Raw genomic sequence first — 23,854 nt, 5'->3', positions numbered from 1 at the left:
GGTGCCCTGTTGACCAATGTCGATATGCCACGTGTCACCAGCCCATTGGGCCACGTGTCTAGGGTATTTTTACCCTAAACAGAAGTCATCTCTATCAGTTTAGAAGCTTGCGTCGGTGTAACCTTCAACAACCAAATCATTACTCCCACCATAGACAAGATATTTATCCGAGTTCCTTTTCAGGTACGTTAGGATATTCTTGGCCGCAGTCCAATGCGCCTCTCCTAGGTCTGATTGGTATCGGCTCATAGCACTCAAGGCATACGATACATCCGGCCTAGTACATATCATGGCATACGTGATCGATCTAATAAGCGAAGCATATGGAATCTGATTCATCCTCTCTCGCTCATCAAGTGTCTGTGGACACTGCTTCTTGCTGAGAGTTATACCATGTCACATGGGTAGGTGCCCTCTCTTGGCCTCCTCCATGTTGAATCGTGCCAGTACCTTATCAATATAAGTACTTTGGCTCAATCCAATCATCCTTTTAGATCTATCCTGATAGATCTTGATGCCCAATATGTACTATGCCTCTCCCAAATCCTTCATTGAAAAGCACTTTCCAAGCTAAGCTTTTACGGACTCTAACATTGGAATGTTGTTTTCAATGAGCAATATGTTGTCGACATATAAGACGAGGAATGCAATGTCACTCCCAATGACCTTCTTGTAAACACAAGACTCATCTGGATTCTTGATAAAACCAAACTTACTAATGGCTTCATCGAATCGCAGATTCCAACTTCTGCTTGCCTAATTTAATCCATAAATGGACTTCTTACGCTTGCATAACTTCCCAGCATTACTTGGATCAACAAAACCTTCCGGCTGTGTCATGTACTCAGTTTCTTCCAAAATCCCATTAAGGAAGGCGGTTTTGATATCCATTGCCATATTTCGTAATCATAATATGCGACAATTGCTAGGATAATCCGGACGGACTTAAGCATGGTGACTGGCAAAAAGGTTTCATCATAATCAACGCTGTGAATTTGCCTATAACCTTTTGCCACCAATATAGCTTTGTATACATATACATTTCCATCTTTGTCGGTTTTCAACTTGAAAATCCATTTGCAACCGATAAGTGTGTAACCTTCGAGCAAATCAACCAAAACCCAAACTTGATTTTCAAACATGAAGTCCATTTCAGATTTCATGGCCTCTTGCCATTTTGCAGAGTCGGGGCTCGTCATAGCTTGTTTGTACGTCGCTGGCTCTTCTCCATCCACAATTAGGATGTCTTGATCTTCGGTTAAGATAACACCGAGGTATCTGTCTTGTTGAGATCTTGGCCGTTGCGACCTACGCAGGGTAATAGGTTGAGCATTTGCATTGGTCGGTTTGACTTTGCACATTGTCGGTTTGACTCTGACCAATGTCAACAGCTGCTTCTAAAGCACTTTGATTGTCAGTTTTGTCAGGTTGACTTTGTTGCTTGTCTTCTCAAAATTCATCAAGTTCGATTTTTCTCCCACTTGTCATTTTGGAAAGGTGCTCCTTCTCCAAAAAGGCACCATCACGAGCAACAAACACTTTGTTCTCGGATTTGGTGTAGAAGTATTACCCCTTAGTTTCTTTTGGGTATCCCACAAAGAAACACTTGTCTGATTTTGGGTGAAGTTTGTTAGAAATTAATTTCTTGACATATGCTTCACAACCCCAAATCTTAAGAAAAGATAACCGTGGAGGTTTCTTCGTCCCGACAGCTTTTGACGGAGCTCGATTCAGTGTTAGTGCCATGGTTAGAAGTGTATTTCCCCAGAAAGAGATAGGAAGATCGCTAAGACCCATCATTGATCGGACCATGTCTAACAAGGTTCGATTCCTCCTCTCGGACACTCCGTTCCATTGTGGAGTTCCGGGGAAGTGTCAACTCTGAAGGAATACCATTTTCTTTTAGATGATCGTCGAATTCAAGGGTCAAATACTCGCCACCTTGATCTGATTAAAGCGCTTTGATTTTCTTGCCTAGCTGATTTTCCACTTCACTCTGAAACTCTTTGAATTTCTCAAAATATTCAGATTTGTGCGACATAAGGTAGACATATCCATATCGACTATAGTCGTCCTTGAAAGTGATAAAATAGCGATAACCATTCCTTACGGGTGTACTCATTGGTCCACAGACATCCGTGTGTATAAGACCCAATAAGTCACTATCTCCCAACTTGGAGAATGCCTGCTTTATCATTTTGCCTAATAAACATCCTTTACAATTTTCAAACGACTCCAACTCGAATGAGTCAAGAATACCTTCTTGTAGAAGTTTCTTGATGCGTTTGATGTTAATGTGGCCAAGACGGCAATGCCATAAGTAGGTTTGATTCGACTCAATGGTCTTAGCTCTTTTGGTGGTATCATTAACATTTCTCTAGTCACATATAAAATGTGTAATCTCATAGAACATATAAGCAAGACATTCAAAAATAACCATTGTTATAGTCTTGTGATCAAATAATTGGCGTCCAACGCCATAAATCAAAATATGTTCAAAAGTAAGCATGATAAACAAGAATTAGTTCATTACAAGCCAAAGACAAATAATGTGCCTACAAGCACGACGGAAAGACCATCTTTATCGTCCACTTGTAGTTGCACATCCACTAGTGAAGCCCTCTCACTTGGTCCCTGAAAATGGGAGCATAAAGTGAGTTATACATGGTATCCAATACCTATGAATAGCTTTGTACACAAGTGTTAATGAAGATACCTGTGGTAGATGAAACATTCCTCTCCTCCCTATCCCTTTGGAAGATCTTGCATGCCCTCTTATAGTGGCCTTGCCCACCACAATAGAAGCATCGCATCTTCGTTTTGTTCTTGAACTCCTTCTTCTTTACTCTCAGGGGCCTTTTGGTTGCTCTATCGGAGTTGGCTTGGCGAAGTAGCTGCACTACAAACCTCTTAAAGAATGTGACTCCTTTCCTGCAGCTATATGCATCCTAAGTGCATCATAGCCCGAGTGGAGTGAGGCAAGCAAGATATGACCCGCCATCTCATCCTCCAATGGGATTTCGAGAAACTCCATGTGCTTGAAGAGCATAGTCATTCTAAGAACATGAGGTTGGAGGGGCATACCGAGTCTCAATTTGGTATTGTAGACCCTTGAACAAAGCCGGTACCTCTCCTTAGCAAGGCAACCCTCTTCCAGTGGTTTTATCTTCATATTTGAGAGTGACCTAGTCACATCAAATACAAGTCCATCATAGTTGCCATTGAGGCTCTTGGTGACTCTCACATTGACAATGTCCTCAAGTTCTTTGAGGAACATGTTTGAAAAAAAGGAGGAGAACTTTTCCTTCCATTCTTCTGGGATGGAATTAGCCATTAGTCGTGAGACTTTCGTACAACTGGAAGACCATGCATCATGAGCTTCATCACTCATGATTCCCTTAGAGAAGAAGCTTGGAATGGGAGTATCAAGAATATACTCCATGGAACAATTCCGAAGAGTTTTCCGGAGTTCCTTGAAGTTGACCAACTTTAGGCTAAAAGCCAACTTGTCGGGGAGTTCCGGGTACATAAAGTTGTTGTTCTTATTAGTTGTAGACGTGATTCTACAATTGAAAGAATTTGCAATGAAAAACCATTCATAAAATCAATAAGTTTGAAATTTAAAGCATACACGCAAATTTTCAATCTTATTGAGCGTTTTATCCACGCATTAATATCTTTCCCTCTTAGGCGAGAATAAAACGATTCCAAGATCCTAAAAATCAAAAAGTGATTAAGCATACTTTAGCTTGTCTTAACACTTAATATTTTAAGGTAAGAAATCCAATTGCTAATAGCTCTAAGCTACTCTTGGTTCGATAAAACGTCGCATCTAATGATTTCTTGACGTTTTATCTCCATTGCCACGACATCTAAGGACTCCTTACTGATATCGTTGAGCTTAACCAAATCAACTTGTATACCTAGTATACCTTACGTTCCTAGGGAGATAGTGATGCCTTGCTTTGGCATAGCCCATCACTATTCACATTAGTTCAGAAAGTGTTATCTTGGAATGACAAATTTGGCTCAAGTTTATAGGGACCTAGGGTTTCTATGTTGGTTGATTTAAGTTAACTTAATTAATCATCGCAATATTCGAAATCCTAAACATGCATCTAACATATCATTCATATATATAAGCATAATAATATATAGAAAACAAAAGTAAAAGATGCATTTAGCAACTAGCATGACCCCTTGAGTCTTCAAGTCTTCAAAGGTCTTCATTGCGTCCTCTTGGCTTGTCTTCTTAGAAACGTCGTCTTCGAGACATCTCCAACATTATGCAAAAACTAGTAAGACTAGGACTAATCTAAATATTAAGGTACACAAATACGCAACGGTACGCAGACCGTATTTAGATTTACAAAAATACGTAACGGATCGCAGTCCGTATTTACTATCCTAATCGGGACCCACTAGTTGCCATTTTCACAAAACATGTGATAGAATAGACATTCCATTCATCCTTTCACTATATGTGAATGACCCATTCATTTTACAACGTAAACAAGTAACAATGCATAACACACACAAACTAGTAACTAACTTAGGTGGTTAATCCAATTAACTCGCCTAATTAAAACTAGTCAAAGTTGTTAATTGATTATGTGATTAAAACGCAATAAAATTAGCTCAAGTAATTAACGAAACTCCCACTAAATTCCGCATCCAACTTAATTAAAATTAATCCAATTAATTTAATTAAGCCGGTTTACCCAAATTTTGCCAAATTATTTTGCAAGTGCCTAGCCTCGTTATAATAAAATAATCAAATAAATTACATGGAAAAATCGCAAAAATAAACAATGCTAAGTGCTGAGCCACAAGCCAAAATTGGCTAGGCATCAAGCATGATATGCAAGGCCGCTCGCACGCACATGGCCTGCGCACTACTGCTGTGTGCCCGCTCGGGCTTTGCGGCATGGTGTGTGTGCCCACACCCCAGCCTGCTAGCCCTCCGCACTAAAGCTCGTACACACAAGCACCATAAGCCGCACATCGATGCATTGGCAGCCCCGCACACCTCGGTAGCCACATGTGGGCTGCGCAAGCAGCCCGGCTGGCCGAGTATTGTGCTAGGGGCTCGTGCCTCGATTTGCGTGCTTGTGCCTCGGGATTTTATCCCGATTTTGTGTGACATAAATAATTAATTCTAAATTAATTTTTGAATCAATATTGAGCTAAATGAAAATAAAACAAGTCCAACTTAATTAAATTCAATTTTAGTGCACAAACCAAAATTAATTTCAAGAACCATTCTTTAAATTATTTTTGGCTCAACTTGATGCTACAAAATTGAGGGCTATTCTCACAATTAATTTAATCAAACATAAATTAATAATGAGATTTGACAAAATAAAAGAAGTTGGAAAAATAACCACAATCATCCAATGAAAAATTTCCAACACTAACTTGTGTAAACTTGAAAAATTACGTCTTCCAATATGAAGATTAATCAAATTTCAATCACAAGTTTTGAACTTTTAAGACTTTAATCAACTCAAAAAATGACTAAATCAAAAAATTAGTTCAACATGGAATTTAGAAAGCTAAGCTCCAACCAATAAACTATTAAAGATTGGATCTTTAACATTTTAGGGGCCTCAAAATTACAAATTCACCATAAACATTCGCACTCGAAGCAATTAATTTGCAAAAATGTGAAATTGCAAGTTTTATGTGAAAAATGAACTCACCAGATTAAGCACCAAATATGACTTCATAAACATGTTTAATAAGGGTTATTATTGCAGTAGATTAATGGTGTAACCATACACATAATCTAACATTAATATTCCGTAATTAATAGGTTTAAAGATTTAAATTTTTTTGTTAAAAACGAAAAACCCCTCGAAAAAATGATTCTGGGTGGATTTTGGCATCTAGACAGTCCTCAATAAGGGTCAAAACTAATTTAGAACATCGATTCCACCCAAAATTCACTACTTTTGGGTCGAAATCTGGAGTCTTGAGCCAAAATTAGTATAAATACGAGATTAAAACTAATTAAAACGAGCTTCTAATATAATTAAAAAGCAAAACCAGAAATTTAAATCCATTTAAATCACCTTAATTAATTATTAGTTTCAATAATTAAATGAGCGCGGCTTCGATACCGCTGTTGGGTTTTGTAGTGTCCAACACTACGCGGAATGAAACCCTCCCAAAATCCACACACATTAAAGTAACTAAACATTCATATTAATTAACAATCACATAATTAATTAACAAAGAGAGAGATAAAGACGATCATACCCTTGATGCGTGCTTTGCTCTTTCTAAGAGCTCGTACTTGAAAGCGTAAAGCTTCGCAGATGCGTAAGCCTCCGACAGTTCTCACCCTCGAGACCCGACCCGAACGGCCCCTACCTCGAAGCTTAGTAGGGGCTACACCAAAAGAACTTAGAGTATTAGAACTAAGTGTAGGGTTTCGTAGTGACCCGACACTACGCGGAGGGAAACCCACCAAGACCCACCCCTTAATTAAAGCAATTAAACAAGCATAATAAACTTAATCAAACAAGATTAAGGACAAGAATTATACCTTTGACGCGTGCTTCGCTCCCAAAGAGCTCTTACTTCAAAATCCCGAAAAGACGAGATCTCCGACGGATCGTACCCTCGACCCGACCCGAGCGTCCTAAGTCTTGAAGGTTAGTCAAGACCCGGACAAAATAACTATGAGTTTTATGAATCAAAGGTGTACTCTTTTCTTAGAGTTGCCTTTTTAATTCCACTCAAGGTTGTTTCAAATCCCAATACCAAGCTTGGTATTTATAGGGAAATGATCCCTTGATTTTTCATCCTCCACCAATGTGGGAGAATGTATTTTGCTAATTAATTTATTTCTAAAATAAATTATTAAACAAAACTAATCACAATGCAACAAGTGTCAAATAGAGAGAGAAGGTTAGGTGAGGACCATGAACCTTGGGGGGGGGGACCATTGCCTTGATCCCCAAGGCATGCTCTAAGCCAATTGGTCCCCACTCCCTCAAACCGCCACATACAAGGGGCATGCTGGGCTGCTGCCAGCTAGCACGCCAGCTAGCATGGTGCTGCCCAGCAGCCTCGCATGCTTGGTGCTAAGCTATGCTAGGCGCTGGTGCTGGCCAGTGCTAGGCGCTGCTGCTGATGGCAGCCTAGCACTACCTATCGCACCACGCACACTCTCTCTCTCATCGCATCGCTAGCATAGCCAGCATGCGTGCTGCTAGCGAGCCACGCATGCTGGCCGCACTGACCCTCGCCTCATGCGCACACGCCTCCTGCCCACACGCACTGGCTGGTCGCATATGTGCAAGCCTTGCACCTTGCATTACGCACCAGCCATGCGCCATGCACTACGCACACGCACATGCATGCGTGGTGCTGCTGCTAGCACCCTAGCTAGCCATTGCACGCACACGCAGTAGCCCACACGCATCAGTGCGCCTAAGGTGCGAGGCTGCTTGTGCGAGGCCTACCATCAAGATGGCGCGCAGCCTCTCGCATGTGCTGCGATGCTTGGTGCTGCCATGCGAAGGCTAGCACACAAGCATACGCGCATGGCGCGCCACTGCCATGCAGCCAACCATGCCAGCACTTGGTGCTTGCAATGGTGCTGCCAAGCCAGGCACGCACGCACGCAACACCTAGTGCTTGACATGGTGCGCCTGGTGCGGCCATTGCCCGCGATAGGCGCCATATGCACCCAGGCACCACGCTAGCATGCTTGCTAGCTGCTATCGGCTTCCTGGTGCTTGTGTGGCTTGCGATAGCTGCCATGCGCACCTAGGCACCCATGCTAGCATGTTGCTAGCTTGCGATGGGCTGCTAGGGCGCGCCTAGGCTGCGATGGTGCCTAGCACACCATGGTGCGCCTAGCACACACATGGTGCACCTAGGCATGCTATGAGCTAGCTTAGCCTAGCTACGGCTATGCTCATACTTGTTGCTTGTGATTTTGCGACGCTCGGTATCGACGCCCTAGGCTCGATATCCGACGTCTGCATTCGTAAAACTCTGTCGACTCATTAAATCCTTTCGGATTAATTCGACGTCTCGGATCAGAGATTCGATTGGGTTCGACCCGAAGGGTTCAGTTATGATCAAGTTGTAATATCAATTGTACCTCGATATTAATGATCGGAAGCGGCCTCCACCTAAGCATTCCGATCACTTGACCTTACTGAAGAATTAGCTCTGTAATAATTCTGAACCCTCTATCGGAATAATAAACTTGTTGGAAGGACACCATTCCTTTCACTAAGGTATTCTCTTCTCAGAGATCCCTTAAAATTCATAACTCAAGTGTCCCTTCCCAATGCCAAATGATTGGTATTTATAGGGAAGGGAGCCCTTGAATTCCAATCTCCCATCACTGTGGGAGAGTTGGTAAAATGCATTTATTCAATTTTGTTTAAATCAAAAATCAAATCAGAATGCAAATGAATCAACAAACAACAAGTGTCAAGTGGAGAGCAAGGGGTTAGGTGAGGACTACAAGGGGGGGGGGGGAGGGGACCACCCTCCCCTTGCTCCCCAAGCAACCCTACACAAACCGCCCTCACACGCACCAGCCAACCAACGCAAGCCAGCTGGCACAAGGCCTTGCGCACCAAGGCACACCCAGCTGGTGGCCTGGTGCTTGGCTGTGTTGCTAGCATGGTTGTGTGTGCGAGCTACCTAGCAAGCACGCTACGCATGCATGCAGGCTGCTGCCAGGCAGGCTGGGCGCACATGCCGCAAATACAGCTTGCTAGCTGCTGGTGCTGTGCTGCTATCGCTAGCAATCGGTAGCTAGCTGCTGCTTCAATTCTTGTGCTAGGCGCAGACCAGCACGGAAGCACACACAACCCCCAGTACACGCACGCATAGCGTGCTACTGCTGCTGGTGCGATGCTTGTGCTAGACGCAACCCAGTATGCTCCTGCCTCGCGTGTAAGGCTCCGCTAGCATGTGCTGCTGGCCCTTGCTTGCGATGCTGCAGGCTGGTTGCTGCTATGCCTAACATGTGCGGTTGGCCCCTGGCAGGCCTTGCCTTGCACGCATGGCTGGCTCGACTAGCATGCTCGGCCATGCTAGGCATGTTGAGCTTGCGGTCGAGCCTTGCCTTGCGGCAATGGCTCTAGACATGCTAGCCATCCTAGTCCTTGATTGGCTAGTCTATTTCGAGGCTAGGATTTTCTCGTGCGATGACTTGTTGTTTGCTTGATTCCTCGTCTCGTCGATTCCTAAATTCGACTTGACTTACGACGCTCGGTTTTCGACGCTCTAAGCTCGGAATCTGACGTCTATGTTCGTAATACTTTAATGACTCATCTAATCCTTCGGATTAATTTGTCGTTTCGGTTCGGTTACTCGATTCGGTGTGACCCGAAGGGTTCAGTCAAGATTAAGCTGTCATATTGATTATACATTAATATTACTAATCGGAAGCGGCCTCTAGCTAGGCATTCCGATCACTTGACCGCACTGAATAATTAGCTTTCTAATAATTTCGAACCCTCTATCGGAATACAACACTTGTTCGAAGGACACCATTCCTTTCAGGTTTGGTGTATGGATGTTCCTCCGAAACTTAGGCACTTCATTTGGAAAGCATGTAAAGGTCATCTTGCGGTGAAAGAAAGGCTCCACTTTCGTCACATTGTGAGTGATACTATATGCCGAGTTTGTGGTGGGGGGAGCGAGACCATTAGTCATTGTCTTTTTTACTGTACTTATGCGAAGATGATATGGAGGCACTGTAATTTGTATGAGAAAGTTGTTGCAGATCCTGTTAGCTCTTTCTACGAGCGATGGAAGGAATTATTGTTGAATTTTTGTGCTACTGAGGTGCACCTAATTGCTGCTCTTTTGTGGGCTGCTTGGCGTTGTAGAAATATTTATATTTTTGAAGTTAAGCAGTCGTATGCAGAGATCATTGCAACGGGGTTTGTATGGTAAGCTCGTGGAGAAATACAAGGGCTACACTAAGAAGGTTACTAGTTCTCGTATCTTTGCTGCCTAGGCTTCGAGGACGTCATGGACTCGCCCACCGTATGACTACATCAAAGTAAATGTTGATGCACATGTTCTCGATGTGGGCATGGATAGGTTGGGGGTTGCTGCTTGTAACCATGAAAGGGTGTTGCTGTTTGCTGCTGTGCGAAGAGTGCACTCACAAGCCTTGGCATAACTGAAGCAATGGCTATTCGGTGTGGTGTTCAGGTTGCTTTAAGGCTTGGTTACAAGCGTGTGTGGATCGAAAGCGATGCTCTTAATGTCGTGAATGCAGTCTGGGGTACATGGAAGAGTGCTAGTCCTTTTTTCTTGATTATTGGGGATGTGTAGAATGATAGCTTAAGTTTTGATTGGTTTAAAGTTGCTCATGTTAGACGGGGCTTGTAATACCGTGTCCCACTCGATCGCTCGTCGGGGAGTAGCGTGGAACGTGTTTGTATTGATTCTTTCCCTCAAGGTATTCTAGCCTTGGCGGATATTGATTTGCTATAATAAAATGCTCGCCTACCTTTTTTTTTTCTTATAAAAACGAAAAAAAAGAACCCAAAAACTAAATTTGTGACATAAGACCAAATTGAAAGAGATTTATGAACATAACTGGCAATGTTGCGCATCACGTGTGTTAACCGCCCTAGTTAAGTCAAAATAGAAATATCATAAGCTAAGAGTTGAGTCAAGCTTTTTAAAAATTTCACACTAGCGTGTATGAAATGACAATAGTACCTTGGTCCCTGGTATATACTTGTATCTTGTATGTTGATCCCGCATACCAGGTACAGTATATATCGAGAATGACTACTTCGTAGTTCGTACAACGTATTTTATTTTATTTTTTCTTTTTCTTTTTACGCTACAGTGTAACACTACTAAAGTCTATAACTCTCCTCAAAATATACGTAGTAACGGTTGTCATTACTCTATTTACGCGTGTCATAAATCTACCTCCTACATTTTCATATTTTAGGACCTTCTAATTTTTACGCTGCACATTTCTCTCTCCTCCACCTTCTAGATTTCTCTCCTCCATTGAAGAAGCTTCAAAGGTTAGGTTTTTTTTTCCTCCCTCATTGTTAAATCATCAAGTATCAATTTCTGAATTTAGTCTTTATTGCTAATTTTTTTTTTGTCAATTATATTCCATTAAGCGCCCTTTTAAGGTAAATTCTTGAATTTTTGGCAATAATTTCTGAAATTATGCAAAATTATAATAATAGATTATGTTTCTCAAATTTCGTTATGTGCAATTTACGTTGATATTCTTAATCGAGAAGAATTTAATCTGATTTTTGTAGCTTAATGTGATAATTCCTTCAAATTTTGTTGCTAATGTATTGTAGGTTGTTGCTTATAATCATTTATTATAGGATCGAACAATGAAAATAGATCGTACTTTCATTTGTCACGTAAATTTCTTAACAACAGAATTAGATAGATTTAGGAGATGATCCTATTAATTTTCTGTCTTTTAATTTTTTGTTTTGTTTTGTTTTTGTTTTTGTTTTTGGTTTTTTAATTTATTTTATTTTATTTATTTTATTATTATTGTTATTATTATTATGTGTAGTATGATTGTTTGTACGATGTTAATATAATTTCACATATTTATATCCGTTTCGTTTTTTCATTTATTTAATCGCATACTTTTCCTTAGAATAATTTTTTCATTGTTATATCTGACTTATTATTTTAGTGCATTTTGCAATATGTTATACTGTATATTATTATTTTACTTTTATAAATTTTGGGTTTGTTTTTATAATTTCAGACTATAATCAAAATTGATTTACAAGATTCTAATATAATAAGAACTTGAATAATTTTTGATATTATATGAAAATTAAATAAAATACTCCGTCAATTATCAAATCCAACATCTATCAACTAATGGGTCATTGGCCTTCCCTTATTTCTTGTATTATTCGTAACATACTCTGTATTTCCATTGTCTTTCTTTTTATCCATATTCGCTATAACATATGATTGACTTTTTGTATTGCTAGAAAACTAAGTTCAGCATTTGTTCTTTGTTTATGTATCAATGCACTTTGCTTACTATGAATTATTTACGTTTACATAATGCAAGTATGCAACCCTCTATTTATTATCTACAAGTACATCATTGATTGTTACTTTTTGAAAAAATAAAAAAGGAAACTTTCATTATTAGTTTGTTTCTCTACCTTATAGTGTTAATATTATAGATAGTATACTGTAATGATATTGTTAAAATGTGAATTATTTCATATATGAAAGTTATTTGGTTGCAGTTTATTTGTTCTGTTGTTTTACAGAGTATGATTCACTTCGTTATTATGTTTATCATTGACTGTTACTTTATACTCTATCCAATTCTTTTTGGTCTTCCAACTTTGATTTTTTATTTTTTTTATTGTCTCACAAAAAGATTCCAAATGTTAGGTAAAAAAATATATATAAAAGAAAAAATGCATGTTTCGTGTTCATTATTATTCTGTTTGTTTATTTGTTTGTTTCAGGGCATAGTTATATTTGTGTAATTTTAGGTCTATAATGATGTCATTTTTTAGTGTATGTCGTCCTTTATGCTGCTGTAGACTGGTTTTTTGAGAATGACTATACATATTAGTATAAATGAAGATTATAGGATAAGTTGTTACCCATCAACCATACTCCGATTTATTCATTTTCCAAATAGCCATAGCATTTGTCTAAGTTGATTACCTGTGCTGGTAACGCCTTCAGCTATATTCTCTGAGTTGTTCCCCAAAAGTAAACATAGCGGTTTTACTAAATTATCATTCTGTTGACTGCTTAAAGTGTTTTTCATTGTGGTTAATTCCATGTTGTTCCTTTGCAGGTTGTAAGTCAAACATGGCGGATGGGTTAGGGTATCCGTCAGAATATAAGAAGATACAAGGGAAGTCTAACTTCATCTCTCAATTTGCACCCAGTTTGCAAGCTAGGAACTGTGGAGCTCACAATTTCAGCAGTCCCTATGTAAATGGATGCTTACAGAATCCTGTGTTGTACTCATACCAGGGTACTGGCCTGACAAATGTATCTCCACTATCCTCTCCGATTTTTGTGCCTGCAGTGGCTGAGAAAGCAGAGAAAAACTTCGTGGTTGATTTTCTTATGGGAGGGGTTTCTGCAGCTGTTTCTAAGACTGCAGCTGCACCCATTGAACGAATTAAGCTCTTAGTTCAGAATCAAGATGAAATGCTTAAAACTGGCCGATTATCTGAACCATACAAGGGCATATCTGATTGTTTTGCAAGAACCATTAAAGATGAAGGCATGATTTCGCTTTGGAGAGGAAACACAGCTAATGTTATCAGATACTTTCCTACCCAGGTCAGTAGCTTTCTTTTTTCTTTTGGCTTGTGCCATGAAGCAGAAGATATTTCTTCTTTGACTTATCTAGCCCCTTGTATCTTGTTGATGAATGTCATGAATCCATATCATGAGTAGTAGTAAAGTAGTTTGTTTAATTCTATTGTCTTCATGTCTTGTATCTGGGGCTAGAGAAGACCAAGCGCTTAGAATTAAGAGAGAGTGAGAAACATAGGGGGTGTTTGGTGAATGGATTTTAGCTAGTTTTTTCATTGACTTTTGAATTTTTAAAGTGGTCAAGCAGCTAAAAAAATAGTGTTTGATTCTTATTTTTGCCAAAAGCTCAGGCAAAAATGAAAAGCTAGCTTTACTAGCTTTTTGGGCTTGGCTTTTCGCTTGTAATCCTCAATTTCAGTGGTGTAGAACCTTTGAGCCCATTCCAAATATGGGTGTGCTGCGTGACAAGGCTCGAAGCTTTGTGAGCTCATATTCCAGTGGCTTGAGCTTATCAAGCGAATCAAGCCTAATGTAAAAATCTGAGGTCCAATCTCAAATGGCTTTAGTAACATTTTGGTCAAGTCTGCGTGACATCAAGGCTCATTACGAGTCCAAAAGTCGCCTGCTAACTCTAAATGATAATGACCTAATTGAGTGTTTCTTTTTTATTTCATTCTTTCCATCATTTCCTCACTTAATCATCGATTGGATCAAATACATTCAACCAACTCTACCCTGACCAAACTGTAATTATGGCTATCTTGCTTCTTTGTTTGTTATACAGCAGCAACAAATCAAACTATGTATATTTCGTAGGAGCTGGCACACAAGAAATTCATAGTGCTTCATACATTATGTTACCCTCAAAAATTAATTTCCTTTCTTTAGTACTGTAAAGGCCACAACATCAGGAGCTAAAAGCCTAAAAACAAACTGTCCTTTTCGCATATTTTGCTTAATAACCTACTAGTCATTAACATTAAATATAGCATCCAACTACAATTCAGGAAATCACAATGGTGGATATTTACTTCAGTAAGACCGCAAATTAGCTATTTGACGAACCCAAATAGATCATGTGATGGTGTAAGGAAGGGAAAAAAGGTGAGAATTTTAATTATATTTAATGGGGTTTTTGGTGTATTTTATTATACTGTATTTAAATAGGAGCTGGACCAAATTAAAGTGGGAGAAATAATATAAAAATAGTGGTTTTAGACACTATGCTCTTTGTAAAAGTATTGCAAGTACTTTAAGACAGCCTAGTATGAAAAGAAGTGCGAGTAATGTCCTTAAAGGTTATTTTTCATAGCTACAACCAATATCAAATTTATCAAACATCTTTGTAAATTAACAGTAGTCCAATACTACATAAAAGCAGCTGATATAAATATATGGTCAAACCAAGGAGTAAAACAACCTACAACAAATAGCTAATTGCCAAACAAGGCCATAGTAGATAAATGAGTTAGATCAAAGAGTGATGTTTAATTTCATGGCTTTGCTAAGTACACAAGTCTCTTAACTCTTCTTTTCCTAGAAAGAGATAACAGGGTGTTTGAGAATGAAAGACATACATTAGATGTTAAAAATTCCATTGTGGAGTCAAGTATAATGGGTTTGCTATATACATTACTCTTTTAATTCTTCTTTGCCTTTTTGTTTCTCATTATATTTTGTGCTACTGGTGATTGATGTGTTTGTCCAACAGGCTCTGAACTTTGCTTTCAAGGATTACTTTAAGAGGATGTTTAATTTCAAGAAAGACAAGGATGGATACTGGAAATGGTTTGCTGGAAACTTGGCATCTGGTGGCTTAGCTGGTGCTACATCACTTTTCTTTGTGTATTCTTTGGATTATGCTAGGACTCGGCTGGCTAATGATGCTAAGATTGCGAAGAAAGGCGGTGGTGATAGGCAATTCAATGGTATGATTGATGTTTATAAGAAAACACTCAAAACAGATGGTATAGCTGGGCTATACCGTGGTTTCACTATCTCGTGTGTTGGAATCATTGTATACCGTGGATTATACTTTGGAATGTATGATTCACTTAAACCTGTGGTGTTGGTTGATGGACTACAGGTAATATGCCTGTTCTTGACAAGTTATTTCTGCATGCTGTCAGTTTTTTATGCTTCACAAATGCTTCTGCATGTGTACGATTTTGTTTTAGGGATAGCTCAAAGCTCAATACTCTTCCAGTTGTTAATTAATACTGGTAATGATGATCCTTGCAGGATAGCTTTGTTGCCAGTTTCTTGCTTGGTTGGGGTATCACAATCGGTGCTGGCTTAGCTTCCTACCCTATAGACACTGTGCGTAGAAGAATGATGATGACCTCTGGAGAAGCAGTTAAATACAAGAGTTCTATTGATGCATTTCAACAGATCATGAAGAAGGAAGGCACAAAATCTCTCTTCAAGGGGGCTGGTGCCAACATTTTGCGTGCTGTTGCAGGTGCTGGTGTGCTTGCTGGTTATGACAAGCTACAGTTGGTTCTCCTAGGCAAGAAATATGGTTCTGGTGGCGGCTAAGTTCCTATGATGACGATCAATATTAAAAGAACACCGGTGTCTTCTGGTCATTATTTAAGCGTATAATATTAGAATAATTTTGATAGAACCAACATATCTATTTATGCTTCCTCGTACTAGTGATTGTTTATCTTCACAAGACTGTCTTTCTGAATTTTGAAGTGTTGTTATTTATGCTCAAGTTCAGGTTTGCATTTTACTCTTGCATGGCTTGTGCCATGAATATGAAATAATTGAACAATGTATTTTGTTGAAATTGTTAAATTTGGAGAGTTGCTGCCATTGCCGTTTTTAGTACTATTTATCTATCTTGTTTGCTAATTAAGTCGAGCTGTTCATCATAGGTTTCTTCTTTTTTGCCCCACTCCATTGTCTTGTAGGTAATTTCTTCATTCATGAATGGTTGGCAATCACAAGCTGCTTCTGATATTCAGCTAACAGCAATTGGAGAAAACTGGTGACGGATGGATTGACAAGTTATAGGTGGTGGTAGGATTTTATTGTAAACTAGATTAGTACTTGACTACTCGTGCAATATTGCATATGGAGTATAAAATAATTGATTCACAAAAGGAGGGTTTTTGAAAAGAGAAACTTTATTTATACGTTTTTGGTTAATCAATGTTTGTTCACATTTTTATTAATTTATTTTTAATTGAGAACTATTTTTCCAATCTTGAATTTGGAATGACAAAAAAGAGGAAAGAGAAAAGATGACATGAGCAATTTTGGTGAATTTTTTTTAAATAACATGTGCATAAAGGTGATGTAAGCGGTTCTTACTATAGTTATAGTTATAGATATTCATAAGAGTATTTTCTATATAACCTTTGTTTTTCCTTAAGATTGCGTTTTTATTATGGATTCATGCGTGAATTCACTGGTGGTTATGATCATCTTACAGATTCAAAACCTCAATTGCTATTCCTCAATCAGTAATTACACAAGATGACCACAATGGAACGATAGCTTAGATCAACAAGCACAAGAGCCTTCAATCTCTCATCCTATTACGTTGGAATTGTCAATGAATGAGAGTGAATATTTTAGGCTAATTCACATCCCACTTTAATTAGAAATGGAATAGTATCTTAATAATCAACATGCTGACCAGTGACCACGCCCTACTTGGGCTGTCTTGTGATGTATAATGTCCTGCTTCCGAGTTTTGCTCATTCGTTTATTGGTTTGATCCATGCTTAAGAGTAACCTTATGGAATTAGTTTCGTTAAGTTACAAGTCATCTAATTGATAGTGGTTCGCAAACAAAAATATCGATCATTTAACTCAACTGATTTATCGTGAATCTGTAAAAGATCATGGTAAGCTAACTAGCTAAGGCATCTTGGTTGAACTACATTTTTTCAGCATTATAAAAATTTATCCAGTTTCTAGGTAGTGGCTCCTCTGAAATCTACGATGAGATTGGAAACATTTGATAAATTTTAGTACGAACTTGGAAGCCTGTAGCTTGACTTATCTGTGGTAATAATAAATTATCTTTGAACCTAACAGGCTTCTGGTGGTTCTTGGAAGAAAATTCGCTCATTCGCAAGACTTTCAAAGTATCCCTTTCCTTAAATATGAAGTTATGTCATACTTTTTCATATTAGTGCTGGGAGGACATGCAGTCTTTCTCCAATTCCACTACTTAGAGCACCAAAAGCAACACTGGAAGGAGGAAAATCGTTGTCGATAACTTATCTTCCTGTCTGATTTTCAAGCTTGGTAGTTCTGAATGTACAGACTACAGACCACTTTTGTTCAAACGACACACTTATGGTTACGAACCATATCCCAACAACAATATCCTTTACAAATGTTAATCTTCAACTACCATGGAAAACAACTGATACTGTACTCACTGATATCACTGAATGAATAGGCCGTCTTTTGGATTGTCATAGGATGATTATACAGAAGACCGAAAAGACTATGATTGATTGAAAATGAAGTTTTAAAAACCTTACAAAAGGACTGCAAGGTCATAAAGTATTTTCCACAGCATACACCAAAATGGGTTCACAAAGATCAAAAACTTCTTTTCTTCTTCATGTATTATATCTGTTTTCGCTGTTACACAAACTCGAAACAAAACACAACACTCACCATTCCCACCCTCATCACAATCACAAGAACTCACAGTCTTCTGCTGCTAATCCCAAGCTCAACCAGGCGTACATTGCTCTCCAAGCTTGGAAAAAGGTCATCTACTCTGACCCAACAAACTACACTTCCAACTGGGTAGGACCTTCTGTGTGCAGCTACAGAGGAATATACTGTGGACCTGCAATCGACGACAACACCACCACTGTTGTCTCGGGTATTGACCTTAATCATCTGGACTTAGCTGGGTTCCTTCCAGATGAAATCGGCCTTCTTGCTGACATCGCTCTCCTCCATATAAACAGCAACCGCTTTTGTGGGATCCTTCCACTAACTCTGTCCAACCTTACCCTTTTGTATGAACTTGATCTTAGTAACAACCGCTTTGTGGGGCCATTTCCATCTGTAGTACTCTCCCTGCCCTCCCTCAAATACCTTGATCTTCGATACAACGAGTTTGAAGGATCAGTTCCTTCTGAACTGTTCAATAATAAGTCCCTTGATGCAATCTTTGTCAATAACAACCGCTTCACTAGTGTAATCCCGTCTAACTTAGGTATGTCCACAGCCTCTGTGGTTGTTTTTGCAAATAACAAATTTGGTGGGTGCTTGCCTCCAAGCATAGCAAACTTCGCAAACTCCATCGAAGAACTTTTACTGATCAACACGAGTTTAACAGGGTGTTTGCCAGAGGAAGTTGGATACCTGTATAAGTTGCGGGTATTAGACGTGAGTTACAATCAATTAGTAGGTCGGATACCCTATAGTATAGCAGGATTAGCTCACTTGGAGCAGCTAAATTTTGCTCATAATATGATGAGTGGAGAAGTGTCTGATGGAATATGTGTATTGCCAAACTTAACAAATTTTACACTTTCTTACAACTTCTTCTGCGAGGAGCAAGGACTTTGTGGGAACTTGACATCAATGGGGGTCGTGTTCGATGATCGTCGTAATTGCTTGCCGGGGAAGAAGCTACAAAGGAGTAAGAAGGTATGTGATGCAATATTGGAGCACCCGGTTGAGTGTGAGGAGTATCATTGTGATAACTCTTAGTTTGTTTGGTGTATAATTTGTCATACTAGGAGGGATGAATGATTGCATGTTTTATTACAGTGTATTAAATTACTAGATTTGAATACTGTGCGTTGCACGTATTAGGTGTAATCATAATGGTATCTTGTAGCTAGTATATAAAATTTGATATTATAATGGTTTCTAAATTCTCAAAAACGTAATAAAGCTATTTTGTTTTTATTTTTAAACTCAAAAATTAAAGTTATAACAATCACCCCGTGATCATCGTTGGTGGTTTCAAAGTCAGCTAACCACCAAGCCACATCGAAAAAAATGGGATATGCACACATAATATTTATAACCTCATACTATTGACTTAAAACTGAGAGAAAATGGACCCTCTCTATCTGCGGACCCTGGGCAAGTGCCTTGGCTACCCTAGATCAGCTACAGGCCTGACCCTCACCTTCATTAGACTCATGAGAAAATCGCTAGGGTTAAAGGATACTAAGGAGTTGGGAATGTACTTGGGATGTCCTATGGAACTTGATGGACGCACCACCTCCAAACTCAGGGCCCTTATACAAAAAATTGATGAGAAAATTCTTTCTTGGAAGTTTTGTAAACTCTTCCCGGATGGAAATGTCATCCTCATAAACTCTACTCTAGTTGCTCATATATCTATCCTGTCTATTTACCTATGCCCGACTAATATCATGTGCCAAATAACCACCTCCTTCAATTCCTGTGGCAGTCAGGTAAAGATAGAAAACCAATTTATTGGCGGAAGAAAGAGCTTATGTACAGCCATAAGCAGCAGGGCGGATTGGGAATGAATAAGGAACTTGCATAATCTAGACATATACTATTAGCTAAACAAGCCTACCACCTTTATAAGAGATTAGACTTCTTAGATAGTAGTGCAAACCTTGTGCAATTGGGCTATCAACAACATAACCCACGTAAGGCAAGCTGAAGTGCTAAGAGCTTGATTAAAAGCATCAATTTCATCAAGCCAGACATCAGAAGTACGATTGGGGATGGGAGCTGATCTATCACTAATACTTAGGATATTTAAGTAGGAAAGGAAGTAATAAAGCTCAAAGCTACTGAACGTGGAGAGCAACACCAATAACCTCCTTAGAAAGTCAATGACCTGATGTTGCCTGCCAAGATTTGGAATGTAAATTTAATCTAGAAGGCTTTTGAATGAGGAGATGTTGAAAACATTATTTTCATCCCTATTCCAGCCAACACCTTAAGGGATGGATTTGAATAGTACAACACGAAGGATGGAAACATTTCCATTAAATCAACATAGTGGTTCCTGCAACAACAATGGGAGCATGGAGGGACCGCTATACATACCTTGTGGAGCAGGCTCTAGAAGCCAAACCTCCTGCCTAAATGGAAGTTGTTTTGCTGGAGGCTAATCCTTAATGTGATAGTTACTGCGGATAACTTTGAAAAGCGGGGAATCCATATGAATACTTTATGTGCCCTTTGTAGCCGAGAGCATGAATCTCTAAATCAATTTTTTTTCGAAATTTCCCATTGGAGGGGGGGGGGGGGAGGTTGTCTCAGGCTCTAGCAACTAAAGGCGAGAAAATCTCTAGCAGGGGTAGAATTGTAACTTCGTGTTTAGTAAGGGTAAAAACGTAATTGCGATGAGTTGGCTGCCATGAGAATCTTTTTTATGGATTCACGTGAGGGGAAACACCGTAATCCGTTTTTCAACTTCCTTTCTCTCTCATTAACTTCTTTTTTCATCTTCCTAAAAAGAATTTAAAATACAGAACTTCCCTCTCTCTGTACTCACTCTCTAACACTCTATTTCGCGTTGTTCTTCTCGCTTCGCTTCTTTGTCGGCATTCTTGTTCGTTCGTTGGTGGTTGTTTTTGTTCTTGGCATCATTAATTAATACAGGTACAGGTAAGAAATTTGGAAACCCTAGAATTTTGAAAATGTGTAGTGTGTGTTTGTTTATGTGGCGAAATTTGAAAATTTTGAATGCATGTACTTAAATTATTGTTAATTTGCCTTATTCTGTAGATTGTGTAAATGATGTCTTTGTTTGGAGTTATTTCTGCGAATACAAGAAAGATTAAGCGTAATTATGTCCAATTTTCCCATAATGGAATTTATGTTTGTTATGACAATTTTGAAACAAAGCTGTGTAATTGATGTGCGGAATACCATGAAATTTGTTTTTACTATTAGGGTGTTGATGGATTTTGGGCGTGTCCTATATTTTGTAATTCAGGTTTTATGTTGAAGTAAGTAATTGATGTATGGAAAACCATGAAATTTATTTTTACTAAGGGTTTTGATGGATTTGGGAATCTGAAAGTTTAATTTATGTGAAAGTTCAATTGATATGAATAGCAGATTTATTGGTTCAAAGTCGAATGTTGTTGGTATTTGAAACCTTAAATTCTTGTACAAAATTTCATGTTCAACCAAAAAATAAAAATTTGAGTGGAACTAAACCTATGATATTATTTCAAAGTGTTTATGTGCGGATCCATTTTGGCTAGGGGAAATTCAAATGATGTGAAAGTTCAATTTATGTGAAATTCATATGTGTTAGTTCAAAGTGGACTTATGTTGGTATTTGAGACCTTGTACAAAATATCATATTTACAAAACTAACAAACTAAGAATTTGAGTGGAACTAAACCTGTTATTATTATTGGTGCTAATAAATACTGTTTATCATGCAGAGGGACAAATGGGACGAAAAAGGGGTGGTACTTCTAGTCCAGCTATTGGTAGTAGGTCAAAGTTGGGGGTGAGTAACTATATGTTTTGTGTTTTTGTTTACAATTGGGGGATTAACCTGTATACTTACTTTCTATGTTTTCTATTGCATCTTACAATGAAGGAAATTACACAGGACCCTCCAGGGGTGGAAGAAGGTGTAATTGTTGGTGATAAAAGCCAGAAAGTGGTTGTTGGTAAAAGAAAAGGGCCGACAGAGAAGAACATACCTGAGAAAAGCAGTAAAAGAGGAAAGGAGAAGGGGTTGAACCTTATCAAGTGACCTTCATGAATGAGTTGCTTGCTTTTGGCATTGGGGGGGTTGAACAATTTGAAGATTCAGATGGGAGTAATGAATCAGCGCAAGCAAGTGAAGATGAAGGTGGAAGTGATGAGCAGGGTAGTGATGAGGATGAAGAATTGCAGCATTTGGAGCGGAAAATCAGTAAGGGCAAGGTTGAAGCAAGCAAGTTGAAGAAGAAAATGGCGAAAGCGAGGGAAGCTAAATTGATAAATGCTGCTAGGGCGAGGGTGTTGGATCCGCAGCAGGCGGTAATAGTTTGAAATAGTGTATGAAGCTTTGTTTTTTGCATTTCATTAATTTATTTTTGTAGTATGAGAGTTTGTTGGTTTGTGTATGTAGGCGGTTGATAATCGTCCACTTAGAGTTATTGTGACAGAGAAGTAGAGGGTAGTAGATACCCAATCACATTTTTGTTCCAAGGTGTGTTTTGTCGACATTCATTCATTGATATGTGTTATGATATTGGGAAATTAATGTGTTGGTATCACAATTTGTGTTTACTGTTGTATTGGCTAATATGTCATGTATTGAATAGCCTTTAAATTTCATATGCCACGTGGATGCATTTAGCAAGGTTATTGATGGACAGGATCCATCAAGGAAGATGGTAGTTCAAGAAATGGGGTTTGGTTCACTTTTGAACCTGAAGTTGAATCGATTAGGCAGGAAGTTCTGCTATTGGTTGCATACTTGGGTGGATCCTATGAGTAGTGTGATGCGATTTTGTGATGGCATGGAGTTGCCTCTAAGTCCCATGTAGTGGAACTGTGTGCTACGAATTCCGTACACACGCGAGCCTGTGCCGCTAACTTGTGAAAAGTTGGACTTAAACATGAACAAAAGAGTTTAGTTGATTGGCAAGTGGTTTGGAGTTGTGGATGCACAGGGAAGGACACACATCTAAGTTGGGCGGGCCATAGATGCGATTCAGTTAGGGTTGGAAAAAAAGGGGTTATCAAGAAAGCCCTTAGTTGATGATGATGATATGTTGTATTTTAGGACTGCATTTCTTGTCGCTTAGTTGGGTTAAGTATTATGTCCGTCAACCGATGGCGGTAATTTGTCGATCTCGTTGGTGCCAGTTGTTGCGGTAGCTCATGATGCGGAGCTGTACAATTGGGTGGAGTTTAGCCATGATTGGCTGATGACATATTAGACAATTTCAGCATAAGTTTGAGAAGTATGGCTTTGTTGCTGGTTGTGGTGGGTGTACTCTGTTTTTACTGTTGTTTTATGTGAACCATTTGAGTTTGACTCCAAATTCATGGGGTGAGATGCAGAGGATTGATGTATGGACGCAGGAGAGAGTGAGCGGTGTTATTGAAAAAGACAGGAGGCTGTCTGGTGACTATGGGAAGTTGAAGGTAAGATAAGGCTTGTCATTGGTTTGTATTTATTTATGGTATTGTTGGTTGTGTATTGATATTCATGTGTACAGTGTAATGATGTTGCGTACGGTGAGAGGCATCCTTGCCTTGCAAGGGATAGAAAATTGCTGCAGGAGCTGGTTGGATGCTCAATGGAGGATCTGATTGTTAGAAAGGTATGCGATGTTAGTTGTAGTTGATGTTGATAGATATTTCAGTTTTGCATGTATTTTGATCCCGGTTGAGCCTGTGTAGTTAGTAAAAGCCTTGACTCCTCGGTTGGAATCAATCGAGCGGTGCCTGAAGACATTGTCCAGAAATAAAAGGGTGAAGGGTGACAGTAGTGAAAGACAGCTACGAACGCCTTTGATGGATTTGAGTGCAGTTGCAAAGGCTGTAGTGACAAAGGGGGTTGTGTGAAGAAGGGGGTTGATGATGCAGCTCGGAAGAAAAGCGTGCA

General features: G+C 39.2%; 2 protein-coding genes across 2 annotated transcripts; both read left to right on the top strand.

Moving 5' to 3' along the window:
- Nucleotides 1–10,884: 10,884 nt before the first annotated feature.
- On the top strand, nt 10,885–16,140 carry LOC110739505 (ADP,ATP carrier protein-like). The gene is made up of 4 exons (XM_021919953.1): nt 10,885–11,036; nt 12,830–13,326; nt 15,014–15,388; nt 15,544–16,140. Exons 2-4 carry the CDS (start codon nt 12,844–12,846, stop codon nt 15,838–15,840), a joined length of 1,155 nt encoding a protein of 384 aa, XP_021775645.1. The 5' UTR covers nt 10,885–11,036; nt 12,830–12,843; the 3' UTR covers nt 15,841–16,140.
- Nucleotides 16,141–17,813: 1,673 nt separating this feature from the next.
- On the top strand, nt 17,814–19,179 carry LOC110739504 (leucine-rich repeat extensin-like protein 4). The gene has a single exon (XM_021919952.1). The coding sequence runs from the start codon at nt 17,857–17,859 to the stop codon at nt 19,000–19,002; it is 1,146 nt and encodes a 381-aa protein (XP_021775644.1). The 5' UTR covers nt 17,814–17,856; the 3' UTR covers nt 19,003–19,179.
- The last annotated feature ends 4,675 nt before the right edge of the window (nt 19,180–23,854 follow it).

This window comes from Chenopodium quinoa, unplaced genomic scaffold, assembly GCF_001683475.1.
Source record: "Chenopodium quinoa cultivar QQ74 unplaced genomic scaffold, ASM168347v1, whole genome shotgun sequence".
Taxonomy (NCBI): domain Eukaryota; kingdom Viridiplantae; phylum Streptophyta; class Magnoliopsida; order Caryophyllales; family Amaranthaceae; genus Chenopodium; species Chenopodium quinoa.
This window is presented reverse-complemented; position numbering and strand designations above follow the sequence as displayed.

What these genes read in the sequence shown, in the direction of transcription:
- LOC110739504 (XM_021919952.1), top strand. Translation starts at nt 17,857, where the DNA reads ATGGGTTCACAAAGATCAAAAACTTCTTTTCTTCTTCATGTATTATAT.
- LOC110739505 (XM_021919953.1), top strand. Translation starts at nt 12,844, where the DNA reads ATGGCGGATGGGTTAGGGTATCCGTCAGAATATAAGAAGATACAAGGG. An exon ending in TCAGATACTTTCCTACCCAG is followed by an intron (nt 13,327 to 15,013) that starts GTCAGTAGCTTT and finishes TTTGTCCAACAG; the next exon opens with GCTCTGAACTTTGCTTTCAA. An exon ending in TGTTGGTTGATGGACTACAG is followed by an intron (nt 15,389 to 15,543) that starts GTAATATGCCTG and finishes TGATCCTTGCAG; the next exon opens with GATAGCTTTGTTGCCAGTTT.